This window comes from Euleptes europaea, chromosome 5 (genome assembly GCF_029931775.1).
Source record: "Euleptes europaea isolate rEulEur1 chromosome 5, rEulEur1.hap1, whole genome shotgun sequence".
NCBI lineage: Eukaryota > Metazoa > Chordata > Lepidosauria > Squamata > Sphaerodactylidae > Euleptes > Euleptes europaea.
Genome location: NC_079316.1, coordinates 35,930,050 through 35,947,996, shown reverse-complemented (window position 1 = coordinate 35,947,996; position 17,947 = coordinate 35,930,050). Strand labels below are relative to the sequence as shown.

The window sequence follows — 17,947 nt, the reverse complement described above, 5'->3', positions numbered from 1 at the left end:
GGTAGAGAAAATCAGCATATAAAAACCAACACTTCTTCTTTTCTTCTTCGCCACCGGCAGGAAGTTTTTTGGGTGGAGCCAGAGGAGGGTGGGGTTTGGGGAGGGACTTCAATGCCATAGAGGCCAATTGCCAAAGCGGCCATTTTCTCCAGGTGAACTGATCTCTATCAGCTGGAGATCAGTTGTAATAGTGGGAGATCTCCAGCTAGTACCTGGAGGCTGGCAACCCTAGACCTATGTAGCACTAGCCCTGCAAGGAAATAGAAATATTTGAGTTTTGAAACTGTCATTAATGCATTCCAAAATGGGAAGTGGGAAGGATGAAGACAACAGTTTTGTAAAGAGCACTAAACTCAGATTAATTCTCATGGAATATAATACGAAATTCCAAATCAGTACATTAAAAGCAGGTCAGCTCCCCAGCGTACAAAATGAGATGCAGCTATTTAGGGTGTCTAGATAATCTGACTCAGAATTATGACAAACTGCCAAACTATTCATAAAACAAATTAAAGTTTTAATTTTTCCGTTTAGTATATCAGAAGCATCACTTAAAGCTTACAATAAAAGAAACTCTTCTTAGTCTGCACCTGCCTACTGCAAACCTTAATGTCCGGGTTGAAACTTTACTACAGATAACAATGTAGCTGATTGTCTGTCCAAAATCTGACCAGAAAGCAATCTAAGGAGGAAGCACTATAAGATCCCTGCAGAAATGGGGAAAGGAGAAAAATCAAAGAGAGGAAAAAACAGAAGAATCAAGACTCAACAATGAAAACCTCTATAGCAACTTATATTGCAGCCAAAAGAGTGCCTTATTCAGAAATGTTACATTATTAACAAGACAACAGTGCAAATTCCAAGCATAAATGACGACATTCTTTTTTCTCTCTCCCTTCTGCACAGTTGTATTTACTTTTTAACTTTCTCATTAAAATCTATCAGCTGGAGGAATTTAAAGATTCCCACTGAGAGCAAAATAGCTTTCTCCTTCAGACACACATGTAACTTGATGGGAGTGCCGCCCAGAACAAACCGCCTACACTCACTATTCAGTAAGACAGAAAGAACAGTATTCATTTTAAATAGCAGGATGGCCTTAGATAAATATCAACCATTTCTGAACATGCTGACCAATTATCTTTCATTTTTATCAAAAACAGAAGGATGTAACTCTGTTTAGGATTGTACTGCTAATCTTGTATGGTACACCAAAACTGTCATTTGCTCCGCCACCTTTCATCCCCTTTGAAAAACACATAGTCTGTGCTGAGGTTGCAGGTAGCTATGTCGGTCAAAGAAAAACACACCAACAAATCTATATGATACTGTTTACTAGGAACAACCAAAATGACACAAAAATAGTGTGTAAGCTTTCAAGTTCTCTCAAGACTGTCTTTTTAAAATTAAGCTAGATGTTTAAAAGGAGGGGGAAAGAAGACAGGAAAAAACATGTTTTAGGCCCTAATTCTTTTTTCCTCTTCTGCCTATGAAGATGAAGCAAGGCCATTAGATGCAAAAGCAGCAAATAAGTGGTTCTGCAAACAGGCTCTCAGGTTTGCCTAAGGCATGCAAGTCCGACAACAGAGAAAGATGGAAATTTTGATCACAACCCAATGTGCGTGTGTTTTGAAAGGCAAGAGGCAGATTATAATGTCTCAGTGCCATAAATTTAATTTGCAAGGATTGAGTGGTGCTCCTGAGCCTTTAACAGGTATATAGAAAAAGGGAGTTTGGCAGGTATAGCTTGTCCTATCACATGAGTAAGAAAAGCTGAACCTTCTGATCATCTGTTGCACCTCTTGACCTGACTTCTATTGCATCTGGCCACCACAAACTCTGCCAACAGCACAGGCAACCTGACCCAGACGTGTTCCATTTGCATGGTTACCATGCTTTAGGTCATTTGGATTTAATTACGCAAGCAAAAAAATTGGCCACAGCCAATGTAACTCCTAAATCCACGCCTGCCAAGAGTTTCTTATCTGGTGTTGACAGCCCCTCATTATTGCAGAAAAGAGGAGTAATCCATAAATCCCTAATACTGCAAAAGGTACGGCATTCCAGTAAGTAATGCTTCAAAGTTTCTATCTGTCCAGAAGCACAGTGACAAAGTCTATCAGAGTACGCAGTCCCTGGCATTTGACCTTGCATTACTTGAGAAGGGACAGAGTTTAATCTTGCAAGCATAAATGCTCTTCTGTACGGAGGAACAGTTAAAAAATCTAAATATGGTAAGGGAGCCTTTGGTTAAGACAATTCTAAGTATAAAAAGGAGCATACCCTACAGGCTCTCTTCGTGGTGCTGATAAAGTCCAAGTTATACTAACATTTATTCACTGCAAAGTGTGCTGCTGATCTTCCCAATATCTCCAACTCAGTATTACTACTAAAATCCAGCAACTGGAGTCTGGTCTCCATTAATTTCTTCAATGAGGTAGCACAGGACCCAGATTTTAATAGATAGAGGCACCCATTTGCTTCTGTGGCAAATAAAATTTTCAGCTAAAACTCAAAGGCCCTTACCCATACCCATGTTTCCAGAGATTGTAAACCTAGTTCTGCCCTTAAAGAGACATTAGCCTTGCAACTTGGCACCCCTGTGATCTTCCGCGAAAGTTCTGATTAAGGCCTGTTACCAGCATTCTTAAATTGAGCTCTCCAGGCCAAATTAGCTTGGAATTGAACTCCTAAATAACAAAACTGGGTTACTTGCTCTACAGGTTTCCTATTAATTTGCCAATTATACTTCTTTTGGTGATTAAGATTTAGAAAACACTATCACCTTAGATTTCCCTTGGTTGATTGTCAACCTCTCTGCATTACAATATCCCAAAAAGGCTCTCACCAGCTGTTGGAGTCCCACAGAAGATCTAGCTAACAAAAATGTATAATCCGCATATAGTAACACTGATATCGGGGTATTAGCCAATATAGTAGAAGAAGCAGAAGCAGAAGAAAGGGGGGGAAATCTTGGAAAAAGTGAATGAGATACATGGCAGAGAATGACTTCTTGAGATCTACAGCAGCACAGACACACTGTTTTTGGCAACAGTCACAAATGCAGAGAGAAAGAACAGAAAACAATGGTGGATATAAAAATAAGCAGAAATAAGAAAGTGATTAAGTTCAAAATAGATGTGGGGATAATGTTAACTGCATACCACAAGCATGGGTAGATTTGGAAAAACCATATGAAAAACCACTAGCATGGGTAGATTTGGAAAAAGCAGGTTGGCCAACCTTGACAGGATATGGGGGATATCCATTAAAGTTGTTGGGGAAATGTATCCTAAAGTAGGAGTGTAATAAGGTGATACATACCCTTACATTTTTGGATAGTGGATGAAACAAATGCAAAACTGGTACTGGATTGGAAGGCAAGCAGACAATTGAATCTAATACAGATTGTGAGATCAGCGAACATAGAAAACACAGAGCTAACAAAACAAAAAGTGAGACCTATCAGATATATAACAGGTCATCTCTCAGTTTCTGGTTTCTTCTCTTGGTACCCTTTTTTCAGCTTCTTAACAGTTCCCCAATTCTCTCTCTTCCCTTTTTCTTCCCTCAAAGACTATTAGTCTTCTTCAACCCTGATATTCTAGGTTGTAAGAAGTTATTTCTGGAAAGTCTCAAATGTTTTTCTCCCTGACTGGGGAGGGCCTCTGTGGGCGAAAACGCATAGTCGCTTTAGCCTCCTTTATTCCGTTTCAGCCAGGATTCAGCCAGGATCGAACACATGTTCAGCGAAACGCATGCGTTCGATCCTGGCTGAATCCTGGATGAAACAGGGAATAAAGGAGGCTAAAGCAACCATGCATTTTTGCCCTTTGTGAGAAAGTTGTCTTAAGTTAGAGTACATATGTGGCTATATTTGCCACCACCACCCCAAGTCACACATGGCATTAAAAGGCCTAAGCACATTTTAACAACTGCTCAGGGAAAAAATGTAACTGAAACCTTGCATCACTTATATTTCAGGAGTCCATAACTCAAAATGCCCAGGAGGGACTAGAGGTACATTAAAGACTGCCCTTATTTTAACTACTGGCATGTGTTGCCAGAGCCCTTCATATTTCACAGATTCGACAGCTGTGAATTTTTGTCTTGTCATGAAAGTTTACTCTTTTTGATTTTGGTATAATTAATTGTCACTTCTGATTTATACTAAAAAAAATACCAATAAATATTTATGCCATGCATGCCATCTGGTTCTTTCTGCACAATATGCTAATAATTAGCCGGGAACCAGTTCTATATACCTCACATCATTCAGGTCACAGCGAGCCCTGCACTCATGATAGCAGCAAAATCATGCAAGTGCATAAACAAGAACTTGAGGAAGTCCCGACGGGGCTGCTGTTTTTAAGTGCTCTAGTGGATCTCAAGTATGATACCATTCAACCACCTGGCGCTACCGGCCTTACCGCAGCTGGCTGGCTAAAGGCCCAATTCATCTAGTCACGGTCATGCATGTATTATAATCCTATTATTGTGTGGACAGGTCCAAAAATTACCTCAAGTACACTCTGAGCAAAGCAAAACAGAATAAACTAGGTAACAGTATCAAGCAGGAAAATGAAAAAGTTTGTATAATTTGGAATACGTTTCCCACCATACGTGTGTTGGAACTTAAGACTGAACATAGCAAGCAGGTAGATTGCTGTAATCTAAGTGACAGCCAGATGACAGCTGGTGTCACATGACTGCTGATGACTGAGCAGAAAAGCTGGACTGAACTGGTTCTAGCAGGATGATATCTGACCACTGGGTGGCTAACTGTTGATTGGCTGCTGGACAGGGCCAGAAGTGTATATATATTGTACAGTACTTGTATAGATGTGGGTTGTGGAGAATTGGTGACCAAGCGGAGCATTTTGACACTGTGAATAAAAAGAGCACTTATTTATATGTGCTGAGTCTTCTGTGCTTACTCGTCTGTTGAGCTGCAACGCTTCCTAACATACGCCAACAACGTGCCCTCACACCCACTGCTCTGATTATTTCAGGCACTGAGGTTTGTACACAATACAGGAATGTAAGCAACCCCCTAGCATGGAGGGTTGCCAGGTCCCTCTTTGCCACTGGCGGGAGGTTTTTGGGGCAGAGCCTGAGGAGGGCGGGGTTTGGGGAGGGAAGGGACTTCAATGCCGTAGAGTCCAATTGCCAAAGCGGCCATTTTCTCCAGGTGATCTGATCTCTATTGGCTGGAGATCAGTTGTAATAGCAGGAGATCTCCAGCTAGTACCCGGAATTTGGCAACCCCCTAGCATGTGAGGCAAATCCAAACAGCTCTGCTGTAATATGCTTCTTATACTCTTTATGATTTTGGTCAGCAACTCGTTTTTAACAAGAGCTGTAATCCAAAATAGGGTGAAGAGACAGCAACAATGGCTCTTTCCACTCTTGTATCCAACACTGGTATAACTGGGCTAAAGCACATGGAGAATGCTGACAGAACCTCTGCTGCTGTTCACATTAAAGGACGTTAAAGAGCCTCTTACTCAGATCTCAGCATTCACAACTGAGATGCCCAATAGGTGCAGAATGGTGACTAGGAATGGGGCCAAATCAGGTCCTGCAAACAGCCTTGCAATACATTTTTACAAAATTATACTGACTCTGCCATGGCCGTTGAAATAAGGCATATAGATCCGCTGGCAGTAAAAAGTGCCATCCTAAAAACACTTGAATAGAATTAAATAGGATTTTGAGTACATCTGCTTAGGATCGTTCTCTAACTGGGTTTTGGTAATATGGAGAAGAAGAACTGTATGTAGATGACTAGATAGGAAAACTTTGTACACAGTGGATATTCCCCCCCCCCTTTTGGGCTGCAAATGATTAACATATGGAGCAGATGGAGCTAGTAAATTTTTTGTGAGCTTGTAACACTAAAGATTTATTTGCAACCGAGTGATGCTACCTCTTTAAATTAGAGATTTCCAGTGTGGTCTGACAGTTACTAAGGCATTGATAACTCCCACAGGGGCAACTAAGACACCATTCCCCAAAAAGGCCTGTAGCTTCATTACTGTCACAATTTTAAATATCCAACAATTCTTTTCTTTTTTTCTTGGCAGAATATAATGAAGGTGTTTTAAAGACTGAGTAGTAAGCTGAGGATTAGAACTAAAAATACCTCCCTAATAATAACAGCTTAGGTTCAGGGAAACAAAGCTCCCCAATAAGCAAAGACTGAGCGATTTTAATGAGAGCTTGAATGTCACACTCGAAAGTCAGAGCAACACACCCCTAATTCCCAACTAGCTTCCGAAGTATGAAGAGCAATGGTGGAAAGCAAGACAAGCGCATCAGCAGGTCTACATAAGGTTGCCAGGTCCCTCTTTGCCACTGGCAGGAGGTTTTGGGGGCGGAGCCTGAGGAGGGTGGGGTTTGGGGAGGGGAGGTACTTCAATGCCATAGAGTCCAATTGCCAAAGTGGCCATTTTCTCCAGGTGAACTGATCTCTATTGGCTGGAGATTAGTTGTAATAGTAAGAGTTCTCCAGCTACTACCTGGAGGTGGGCAACCCTAGGTCTGTAAGATGCACAGCAAACTGATGCTCTTTGCTATAATCCCCTGCTTTAGTTTGTTGTTATTCCTGAAATATCCTTATACTACTGCTAAATCATAACTAATTGGAGTACAGCATTAAAGAAAACTTGCTTTAAAAAAATCAGCTTGGAAGTCAAAATTACAGTTATGCATTTTGTGTGTGTGTGTAAAGTGCTGTCAAATCGCAGCCAATGTACAGCATAACGGCAACCCCAGCAAGGCAAGTGATTAAGCAGAGGTGGTTTGCCATTTCCTTCCTCTGCAGAAACTTCCTTGGAGGTCTCCTTTCTAAGTACTGACCTGCTTAGCTTCCGAAATTTGGCGAGATCGGGCTATACCATACTGCAATCCCTCCCCAGTTCTGAATCACATACTATCTATCTCTATATATATTTATATAAAACTCAACATGGCTTACTTAAATCTGGAGCCATGAGCCATGTACAGATAAGACAGTTTTTTCCCCATAAACCTGAAAAAAGCCTCAAGGTTGCAAAAAAAAATTGGAAATATTAAAAAAAAATTAAAATAAATTAGGGTTAAAACCCTTCAAAATGACAGAAGCAGTTTCTATAACTTTAATAAATTAATACTCCAAGTGGCCATTGCTAGGCAAGTGCAACTGTGTAGCCAGCCTTCATGCCTTGTTTTGTATCAGTGGAAAGCAGAGGGGAGTTTTGGCCTTTGAGAGAGGACACATTAGGGCCAGGCATGGCGAGAACCACTGGATGACTTGCTACCACATCACTTCCATGACTCACTCAGGCCCAGCTGCTTCCTACTGTTCAATAGCAGCCACCTCACGAAAGCTACTGCAGTATAGTGGCAAGAGTTTCCGTCTAGGATCCGGGAGACCACACTCTGCCATGGGAGCTCTAATTCCCACTCTGCCATGGAAGCTCACTGGGTGACCCTGGGCCAGTCACACACTCTCTGTCTAGCCTACCTCACAGGGTCGTTGTGAGGATAACGTGGAAGAAAAGAGAATGATATAAGCTGATTTGGGTTCTCATTATGGATGTCATGGGCCCTGCCTTGGGAGCTGAGGACTCGGAGGGCACCGCCCAGCCTTTGGCCTTACGCTGGCACAGTGGAGAAAGACAGAGTATAAATGAAATAAATAAATATAGTTGAAGATGTGGGGGGGCAGATAAAAGGTAGGTGGGTGGGTGGGAAAGAGAAAAGGAAGCAGGGAAAGGGAGGCTGCCAGGAGGAAGGAAAGAGAAAATTAGTGTGGGGAGGAGGGAACCAGGGAAAGTGAGGTGCCCCTGCAAGTCCTACAGCTTCCCCACCTTTGACTCTTGAAAGTTCATACCCTGAAAATCTTGTTGGTTTCTAAGGAGCTATTGGACTCGAATATGGCATGAACAAAAATGCATGCGTGAACCAGTCCCAAAAATGGAAATCATAAATAAATATGGATAACAGTATCCTAATTTCATTTTCAATTGATTAATAACTGACTGCTTTTTTGCCCCTAAAGGCATGGTTTTCAATAAGCTCCTTCCCCTTTCTTTGACAATAGGTCAACTTTTTACAGAACTTACTGAGGTGTAGTTCTTTTCTAACTTGTCTTCTACAATGCCAATTCGACATGGTGTCCTCTGATTCTGGAGCCAGTAGTCAGTTGACTCTAGCAAGCTGTTGCTGCAGAGGACCTGTAGAAACAAAAGAATTTCATAGTCTTTCTTGCATTGAAATAATTAGGCTTGGATCCTGCATCACTGGTAGTCTCAGAGAAGTTTCATAACTAATTCCACACTGAGTTATCAAGCAATTTAAAGATATAATGGCAGATTAATTTTCTTGGTTTGGACTAATTCACTGATTTAAGATAAATATTACAATGGATGAAATTTATGTCCTTTTGGAATCAATGTCAAGAATATCAGTGATTTTTAAAATATGAACAGCACTTAATGGAAAGGACTGAAAGCCTTGCCAGCCTTAGACATTTTACCAGGTGAATGAAACACTGTCCAAAGAACTCTGTTTAAAATTTACTTTTCAAACTAGTCACCGTAGTATCCAAGTGAAAAACATTCTGAAATCCGGAACTATGGAAAAATTGGTATTATGGGAAAATTGGTATTATGGGAATAATGTGTTAAGAAAGGGTCTGTCCGCTTTCCAAGACTTTAGTCATAAGGTAACATTAGCAGAGAGAGGGGAATTGTTAGTTTATGATGTCCTCTAAGAAGTCACTAACCCACCTTCATCTAGGCTGTTAGATTCGGCAAAAGATGGGTGGTGCCCTATTTATTTCTAGGTCAACATCTGATCTCCCGCTGTTGATTTTCTGGCTCCTTCTTGTGATTTCTCTACAGAATTGATTCTGGTTCTCTTTTGCTCAGGACTGTATCTCTGTGGTGCTTGAATCTAGAATTTGTTATGAATTCACTTTCTGTCATGTTAGTCATTCATCTTCTGTCCAATATTCTCAAGAAACCCTCTTACTATGCTTGGGAACTGAATTCACCATTTTTGACATGTACCGGGAGTCTCGACTGCTGTTCATTCACCTTTCCCAGCAGGTCTACAAAACATCAGTGAGGCCATTACCATAAGCTGCCAAAACAGTCAAACCAGGCCTGAGTGGCCAGAGCCTGAAATTGTCACCATGGCAACACTACACTACCTGAGAGTAAGAGTGTCAGTGTAATGGCAATGTACCTCAGGATGGCAGCCATGGGAGAGCTGGGCCAAGAAATCAAGTTCTGACTATTAAAGCCTGACTTGCAAGTGAGTTAGAAACATAAGAACATAAGAGCCTACTGGATCAGACTAATGTTTAATCTACTAGTCCAGCATCCAGTTTCACACAGTGAGAAAGCAGTGTTTCTGGAGAAAGCAGTTATACATGGCTTAAAGGCTGAGGCCTTCCCCTGGTGTAGCCTACTGGCACTGGTATTCAGAGGGTTTTGTTTGTTTGTGTGTGTGTGGTAAGTGTCATCAAGTCACTTCTGACTTATGGCTGCCCTATGAATGATCTCCAAAAGGTCCTATCATTAACAGCCTGCTCAGGTCTTGCAAACTAAGGCTTCCTTGACTGAGTCAACCCATCTCATGTTGGGTCTTCCTCTTTTCCTGCTTGACTTCAACTTTCTTTAGCATTATTGTCTTTTCCAGTGACTCTTATCTTCTCATAATGTGGCCAAAGTACAGTTTGGTCATTTTAGCTTCTAGGAAGAATTCAGGCTTGATTTGATCTAGAACCCACTAATTTGTCTTTTTGAACTCTAAGAAGAGGAAGAGGAAGAAGAAGAGGAAGAGTTGGTTTTTGTATGCTGACTTTCTCTACCATTTAAGGGAGAATCAAACCCCCTTACAATCACCTTCCCTTCCCCTCTTCACAACAGACACCCTGTGAAGTAGGTGGGGCTGACAGAGCTCTAAGAGAGCTGTAGCAAGCCCAAGGTCACCAGCTGGTTTCATGTGCAAGAGTGGGGAAACCAACCCACTTCACCAAATTAGCATCCACCACTCATATGGAGGACTGGGAAATCAAACCCAGTTCTCCAGATTAAAGTTCACCGCTCCAAACCATCACTCTTAACCACTACAAGACGCTAAAATGACCAAACTGAAGAAGACCCAATTAAGGAAGCCACGGTCCTTAGTTTGCAAGCTGAGCAAGACTGTTAACGATAGGACATTTTGGAGGTAATTAATTCATAGGCAGCCATAAGTCAGAAGTGTATTGTATCCTGACACTAATAAATGAATGCCTCAACTGGACAGTAACATTCATTTCTTTTTCCTTGGACAAAGAGATAGCTTAACTTGTACTTTTTCTTTTCTTCTGATTGGAAGGATGAGTTTTGCTTTACATTAGCCATTGTGGAGCAATAAAAGTAACAACAGGAACAATAACTAAATAAAACTACATAACGTTATTAATTGTTTCCCTGTAGGCTTCTGTACTATCAGATTACTTTCAGAAAAAACAGCAATTTGCATAGACCTGCTTGTGTTAATTCATGTAAATGAATGCATATTTGAAACAGGCAATCCCTTAACATGGAAGCAGTGCTAGCAGGAAAAATGGTCAGTTGTTCATAGTAATGGGAATAAGATGGGCTTTTTCTTAGCTGTTTATGTAGCAGAAGAGTTAAAAGGATGTTTTCATTAGACTGAAGGTTTGACTTTTGAAGAAAAAATTATGGGGTTTATTCCCCACAGTGCCATTGAGCAACCTCTTGCTTCTGAAGCATGCTAATACATTCGTACACACTATACTTTAACTGGTAAATCATGATCTTAAATGGAAGGAAAACAGAAACTCATGAATTTCCCTTCCAATCAGTTCAATGAATTCTACATAAAAATATACAAACGTCTATTCATATTTGATTACGATGTATTATGGGACAAAATAAATGGAATATTCTATTTTAAAACACTCAATACCTATGGAAAAAAATACATAGGATGCTAATGACCTTGGGCCAGTCATGCACTCAACCTAACCTATCTCATTGGGTTGTTGTAATGATAAAATGGAGGAGAGGAAAACAATGTAAATTGCTTTGGGTCTCCACTGGAGAGAAAGATAAATGAAATAAATAAACAAACGAACTACAGTACTCCAACTCTACAACCAATGCTTGGCATGTGCACTGTCGGTGTTTTGCTCTCCTGGGGCATGCTGATAAATTTATTTACATGTTATGGTAGAGTGTAAATACTAAGGATTTATGAACACCAAATGATAATCCCATATTCCATAATGTATGAGCCACTACAGAATTTTTCAGATGAGGCCAGAAATGAGAAACTCTTTTTGAATATCACTATGCAAATAAGATCTCTTTCTTTATTTTAAGCCAAAATGGTATAAAGATTGTACTCACAGTTTCAGACATCATAATAATTGAATATTTATTTTTAAAAACCAACAGATAATGCTCAAGCATTTAAAAGCCAAATGTGAGAGTGGGCAGTTTTAATTCAAAGAAGACTTTTCCTTTGGGAATATTCACTAGTCTTGCTTTTCAAATTCTTGCGTCACATAATCCCGTAATTCCTGACTTTTATAATGAATTCTCAGTTCATCTAAATGAGAAGAAAGTTTCTTTTTATCTTCATAAGCTACTTGTTCTGTCTTAAAGGCTTAAATAAAGTCCAAGAAAGGAAAGTCTGTATTCCTTCTGAAACACTATTTGAGTTTTAAATCCTGGGGTTCAGCAGTGAAGTAAGATGCTCAGGGTGACTGTTGAATTTCCTTCCTTAGAAGCAAACCTGCATCTCTTAAGAATGCTGAATATAGTGCTTAATGGCAGGGATTTGGGACACAGAGTCTTTGTGGATACCCTCAACTCAAGGCTGGTTCCAGAATTTGAGGGTCCCTTGGCCAGATGACTGATAATACTCCCATACTCTACACTGACACCCATCTTGGATCTAGGGTTGCCAGGTCCCCCCAGCCACTGGCAGGGGATGGGGAGTAGGATTGCCAGATTCAGGTTGGGAAACTCCTGGAGATAAGGGGGTGGAACTTGGGGAGGACAGGGACCTCAGTGGGGTACAGTGCCATAGATTCCACTCTCCAAAGCATCCATTTTATCCAGGGGAACAGATCTCTATAGTCTGGATATGCATTGTAATTCCGGGGTATCCCCCAAGTCCCACCTGGAGGCAGGCATCTCTGTTCCTAATAGTCTCAGGTACACAAGGGCCTTGGTGCCCTTGTAAGTGCAGGATGCAAATTTCGTAAATGAATAAAAAACAACAACAATGTGAGAGCCACCACAGAAAATGTACATGAGTTGGCAGTTGCCAATTTTATCTCTTTGCAAAGTGGAACCTTCAGAAGCTTGGCAAAGGCAAAATTGTCAGAGAGAAACACAGCAGGGACCCAATAAACCTGAAATTTACCGTTTTTTTTTTGTTTTTTTTGCAGGACCCTAATGCTGACCTTTTCTTTTCAGGATATGTGTGTGTGAAGTGCCGTCAAGTCGCAGCCGACTTATGGCGACCCCTTTTGGGGGTTTTCATGGCAACTAACAGACTAACAGAGGGGGTTTGCCAGTGCCTTCCTCTGCACAGCAATCCTGGTATTCCTTGGTGGTCTCCCATCCAAATACTAACCAGGGCTGACCCTGCTTAGCTTCTGAGATCTGACGAGATCAGGCTAGCCTGGGCCATCCAGGTCAGGGCTTTCAGGATATAAGTACTCCTTTACTCCAAGGTTTATTTTATGTGTCAGCTTCCTTTTACTGTACTGTCTTCCACCACTGTCTTCCATCTCCTTTATTATACTGTCTTCCACCTCTCTACACTGTTTATAGTATGTCATGCCAGCCTTAAACAGTTTTCTGGTTGCATTGGAGACTGGCCAAATGGGTACAGGTCATTTGAAAGCAGTGTGAGAGCCACTTCGTTGACCCAAGGCTGGACTCTTGCTCCCCTTTCCATCCGGCCACAATAACTGCTGCAGTTTAAGTCTGTGAGCAGGCCCTTGTTTTCTAATTCTGTAATCCATGTCCTGTTGAATTGTTTAATGGATATCTTATGCTGTCTGACAGAATTGGTACATATCTGTAGTAATCTGCCTTCGGTCTCGGTGAGAAAGGTGGGCATTAAATGAAGTAAATACATATATGAAGAGTTGCTAAAATCATCAGTGACACCAGGTTTGTAACAAAAGTTTCCCAAGTATATTTAGTCTGAACAGATGTTATTCCCCAGTAATTTGTCAACTGGCTCTTGGGACATGAAAGTTTCCTAAATCCTGGAAAGAAGGACCCAGTGCATGCATCAACCATTCCCATAACTGCCATTCTCAGATGAGGCAGACCAAAGCCTGGATCCTACTGCATGAAAAGATCTTTAGCCCCGGGAGGAAGAAATTAGAGCACATGGCCACCGGGTCTCATGAATGGGGGCTAAAATACTGAGATCTGGAGAAGGTGAAAGAAGCCGTTCAAATTATATTTTAAGATGTTGCAAACTACTTTGAGCACCTTTAGGTCTAAAAGTAGGATACAAATAAATCAGTGACTCAAAACACATTCTAGCAGTTTAGGGAATGAAAATGGTTCTGTCTGGGTTGAGGGAGGGGGCAGAGGGGAAAAAACATCTTCTAGATTCAATGCAACCACATATGTCCCTAAGTTTAGTTGTTAAGAAACTAATATTACAGTTGGTATACAATAGATACATTCCTAAATGCACTTTGCTCCACAAATGAGACAGCAGCATATTCTTGCCCAATAATTTTAATTGCTATGGCTAATTACAGCTCATCAAAAAGAGATGAGCTTAGGATACGCACAATAAGAGGTGACACCAGGGGTTTGTTTACTGCATGTTCTGAACTGGGGCAGTGAAGCATTGTGGCATCTCATATGCTACCTCACAGGCTCCATTCTGCCAGCAATAACTAATCAAAAGTAAAAAAAAAAATAGGATGAGATGCTGAATTTGCTCTCTGCCACTGCAGTTCCATCATTAATGTAATATATTGTGGGAGAGAAGGTAATGGACAGTGGTGATTTATGATAAGATTTTGTACATTAACATATCTTATAGTACTAACTAGGGCTGTCGATTCGGTTCGGCCCGAACTGAAAAACAGCCGAATTTCCCGATTCGGCGGTTTTTAGTTCGGGAGGAACCGAACTCAAAAATGGCAGGAAAAGGGGGAGCCGAATTCAGCGAGTTCTGGAGTTCACGAATAAATCCGGCCAATTCGGGCCATCAGTAAGCAGCATAACCGTCAGTAAGCAGCATTCTCCTCCCCCGGCCAATCGGTGGCCAAGCTGGGTCTTCTTCTGGCCAATCAGTCAGGATTGAGTACTGGAGGAATCAGCTGATGTGCAGCCCGGCCGGGGAGAGAGAGAGAGAGAGGGAAATCCTCGTGTGTGTATGTGTGTGGGTGCTTGTGCACATTCGCTCCTTTCCGAGGCTGCAGGGGGCGCATTTTTGGGGGTTCAGACCCCAAACTTTCAGTGGAGCTTTAGACAAGCCTTCTTAAGAGACCCCCCAAGTTTTGTAAACATTGGGTCAGGGGGTCCCGAGATATGAGTTCCCCCCTTTTCTCTTTCTGTGGCTGCAGGGGGCACATTTTTGGGGGTACAGACCCCAAACTTTCAGTGGAGCTTTAGACAAGCCTTCTTAAGAGACCCCCCAAGTTTTGTAAATATTGGGTCAGGGGGTCCCGAGATATGGGCTCCACCCCTTTCCCCTCCCCTTCTTTTCCATTTCCGTGGCTGCAGGGGGCGCTTTTTTGGGGTGCAGCCCCCAAACTTTTGAGATATCCTCAGACAAGCCTTCTTAAGAGACCCCCCCAAGTTTTGTAAAGATGGGTTCAGTGGGGGCAGAAATATCGGCTCCACCCTTTTCTCTTTCTGTGGCTGCAGGGGGTGCATTTTGGGGGGTACAGACCCCAAACTTTCAGTGGAGCTTCAGACAAGGCTTCTTAAGAGACCCCCCAAGTTTTGTAAACATTGGGTCAGGGCCCCCCGAGATATGGGCTTTCCCCTTTTCCCTATTGGGATGAATGGATCACCCTGTATGCATCTCCAGAGCAAAACGTCCCGTGCTTAAATGAAATCATCTTGGATTACCCAGTCCTCCTCCCAGCCCCTCCTAATGGAACAGAAGACAGCCACAGTAAGACCCCTTTGGGGGCTTTAATCTATACTTTTCTCCTGTGTGTGTGGGTGTGGGGGGGAAGCAGAGTCTGTGTGTGTGTGGGGAGAGAGCAGTTTCTGTGGGTGGGGGGGAAGCCAAAGGGGGCTTTCACCCGTTCTGCCTGGGGTGTGTGTGCCCCCTCGAGTCTCTCTCTCCCTGGTTTGAGGGGGGGGCTTCAGTTGTGTATTCTCAGGTTTTCCCTCATTCATAAGATTGGTTAGGTCTATTTTGATCCTTGCTCAAAACTGATTTTCAAATGGTGACTTAAAGAATGCATTTTCCTGGTCCTGAGTCCGATGCAAAAGGGGAAATTCCACCCCCTCCTGCTCCTTATGCATAGCTAGCTGCCTCTGTCCCTTTCCATGCTTTGCATAGTTGCAAAGGTGTTGCTTTACTTGTTTGTGTTGCTTTGCAGCTGGGTTGCTTTGCAAACTTCTCAGGTGTTTGTCGGGGCTGGGAGCTCTGTGCGTGGGCGGCAAGCTCTGCTCAGAGATGCACAGTAAGGGTGGGGGGACCCCTTTTGGGGCCCATATCTCAGCCCCCCCTGACCCAATCTTTAAAACTTGGGGGGTCTGGCAAGAAGGGTCCTTTGAAGCTCCGCTGAAAGTTTGGGACCTCTAACCCCAAAAATGCCCCCACCCAGAGCCGCGGAAAGGCACGGTTGTGTTTTTAATGGCTTTATTCGGCCGAATTTTTTCCCCGAACTTTGAATTCCCGCAGAATTGCACGGACCCAAAGTGGGGGAGTTCGGACTTCGGCATATGCCGAATCTAAACGGGCCGAATTCAGCTGAATCCGAACTATACCGAATTTTTTTTAATTCAACAGCCCTAGTAAAGTCCTGCTACCTCAGAAATACAGGCAAATCATATGCATTTTAAATGGATTTTGTGTGTGAGAGATTACACAGATAATTAAACACGCTGTTAAGGAACTGCAGTAAAAGCCTGGATATTTAGAGTACTTTCACGCAAAAGCACTAAAATAGGAAGTGTGATTGAATCACACTTCCTGTTTCTATGCATCTTCAGTAACATTCAAAAAAACAGTCGTGTGTTCCTGATGTGAAGACAGCACATGCATCTTCTCCTGGGAGAGATATGAAAGCCTTGTTTTGTTAATGCAAAATCAGAAAAAAATGACTCATTAATGCTTTCAGTTCAGTGCTGGTTAAAATAGTTGAAAACACAACGTTCCTTAAAAACAGAAGATATCACAGGATATCAGTGCAATATTCATTGCTGGGTACCCTATCTGTGCAACTGACAGAAGTAATCGGCCAAATACATAGATCAGGGGAAAACAATGCAAAGCTTACAGACAATGTTTGATCCACCCATGTTTGTCCTCTGGAAAAGAGAGAACTGTAACTAGCCCAAGGTCACCCAGCAGGCTGCATGTGGAGGAGTGGGAAACCAACCCAGGTCACCAGATTAGAGTCCCCCGCTCATGTGGAGGAGTGGGGAATCAAACCCAGTTCTCCAGATTAGAGTTCACAGCTCTTAACCACAATACCACCCCGACTCTCAAACGCTAATACTGATTTTTCCATTTAGTTTTTGCATTAGCTGCAGTTTTCATTCTAATTACTGTTCAAACAACAGTTAAACAGCACAACTGAGCTGTTGACAAAGAATAGTGCAAGTTTAGAGAGACATTACCTTCTTACATGCTGTGACAGAGCTTCCCAGACTACTTCCTGAACTGTCTGTGCCACTACTTTGGTGCTCTGAAACTTCATACATCAGTGGGGATTCAAAATTGCTGGAGAGAGAGAAAGAGAGAAAGGACAAGTATTTACAGTGACTCATCAGCACGAATGAATCAAATATGCGCTTCATTTTTTAAGACCTATCGAGCTCAGAGTACTTCAGTTTCTGCAGTTGTTCTGGATAATGGCACTAGCCCAATGATTAGATCTACTTTGTCCTTTTAGGAAGCAAGTTATAAAATAATAACTTGACGTGCATTTTAAAAACTAGAATACAGAGCCCTTTGTTGGACATAATAGCATCTGCCTGCCTTCCACAGCACAGTAGCTGCGCTCTCTTCTCCCTCGTGCAAGCAGTTCTAGGGCGTGAAATGACATACTGGCTGCACTAATTCAACTTGACAGATGTCAACATAAAAGAAAAACGCATGCCGTACTTCTTCCTCATTACAATCTGCCTCATGCTCAAGAAAGGAGGTAATTTTCAGCACTTCAATTGGAAAGAATACAATGGGAGGGACTGGATTTGGGACCAGCCAGCGTCTTCATCAGTTCAGGCAAAGATGTCTGAAATGTCACGTATCGCACATTCGGCACGTGCTCCCGAAGTGCGGAATCCAAAGCAATGTGTGAATATAAAGGCCAAATCATTTTTAAAAACACCATCATCTGCCACAGCATCATTATGCAGAGTTGATGCCAATCCCAAAGTGTTGCTGGCTGCTGGATTAGTTAATGAGAGCTCATGAAATAAAGACCTCCAGCTATAAATCACGGTCATTGCCAAATTAGTGAGATGGGCTGTATCTTCCACCATATAGTAATGTTGGTTACATAATGATCACACAGTAACCATAATGGATCTGTAGAGGAAGCCTACAGACTCTAGCTAAGTGCTACTACCCATATTCTATTCAACTGCCACACCTGTAAGATGTTCTTCCTCTTGCCCTAACATATTTGGAGAATCCATTCCCGTCTTTTCTGAAGTCTAGTTTTCAAGCAATGTCTCCTCCCTGCTGTCCCTTTGTTGCTCCA

At 42.2% G+C, this 17,947-nt stretch overlaps 1 protein-coding gene across 1 annotated transcript in view; it reads right to left on the bottom strand.

The window, feature by feature from the left end:
• Nucleotides 1–16,958, bottom strand: part of SPHKAP (SPHK1 interactor, AKAP domain containing) — a 61,261-nt gene extending 44,303 nt beyond the window's left edge. The window contains exons 1-2 of the mRNA XM_056850126.1: nt 16,860–16,958; nt 8,109–8,219 (exon numbers count right to left, since the gene is read on the bottom strand). Of these exons, the coding sequence (XP_056706104.1) occupies nt 8,109–8,219; nt 16,860–16,943 (195 nt within the window). The 5' untranslated portion in view covers nt 16,944–16,958. The remainder of the gene's footprint in view (nt 1–8,108; nt 8,220–16,859) is intronic.
• Between the last annotated feature and the right edge of the window lie 989 nt (nt 16,959–17,947).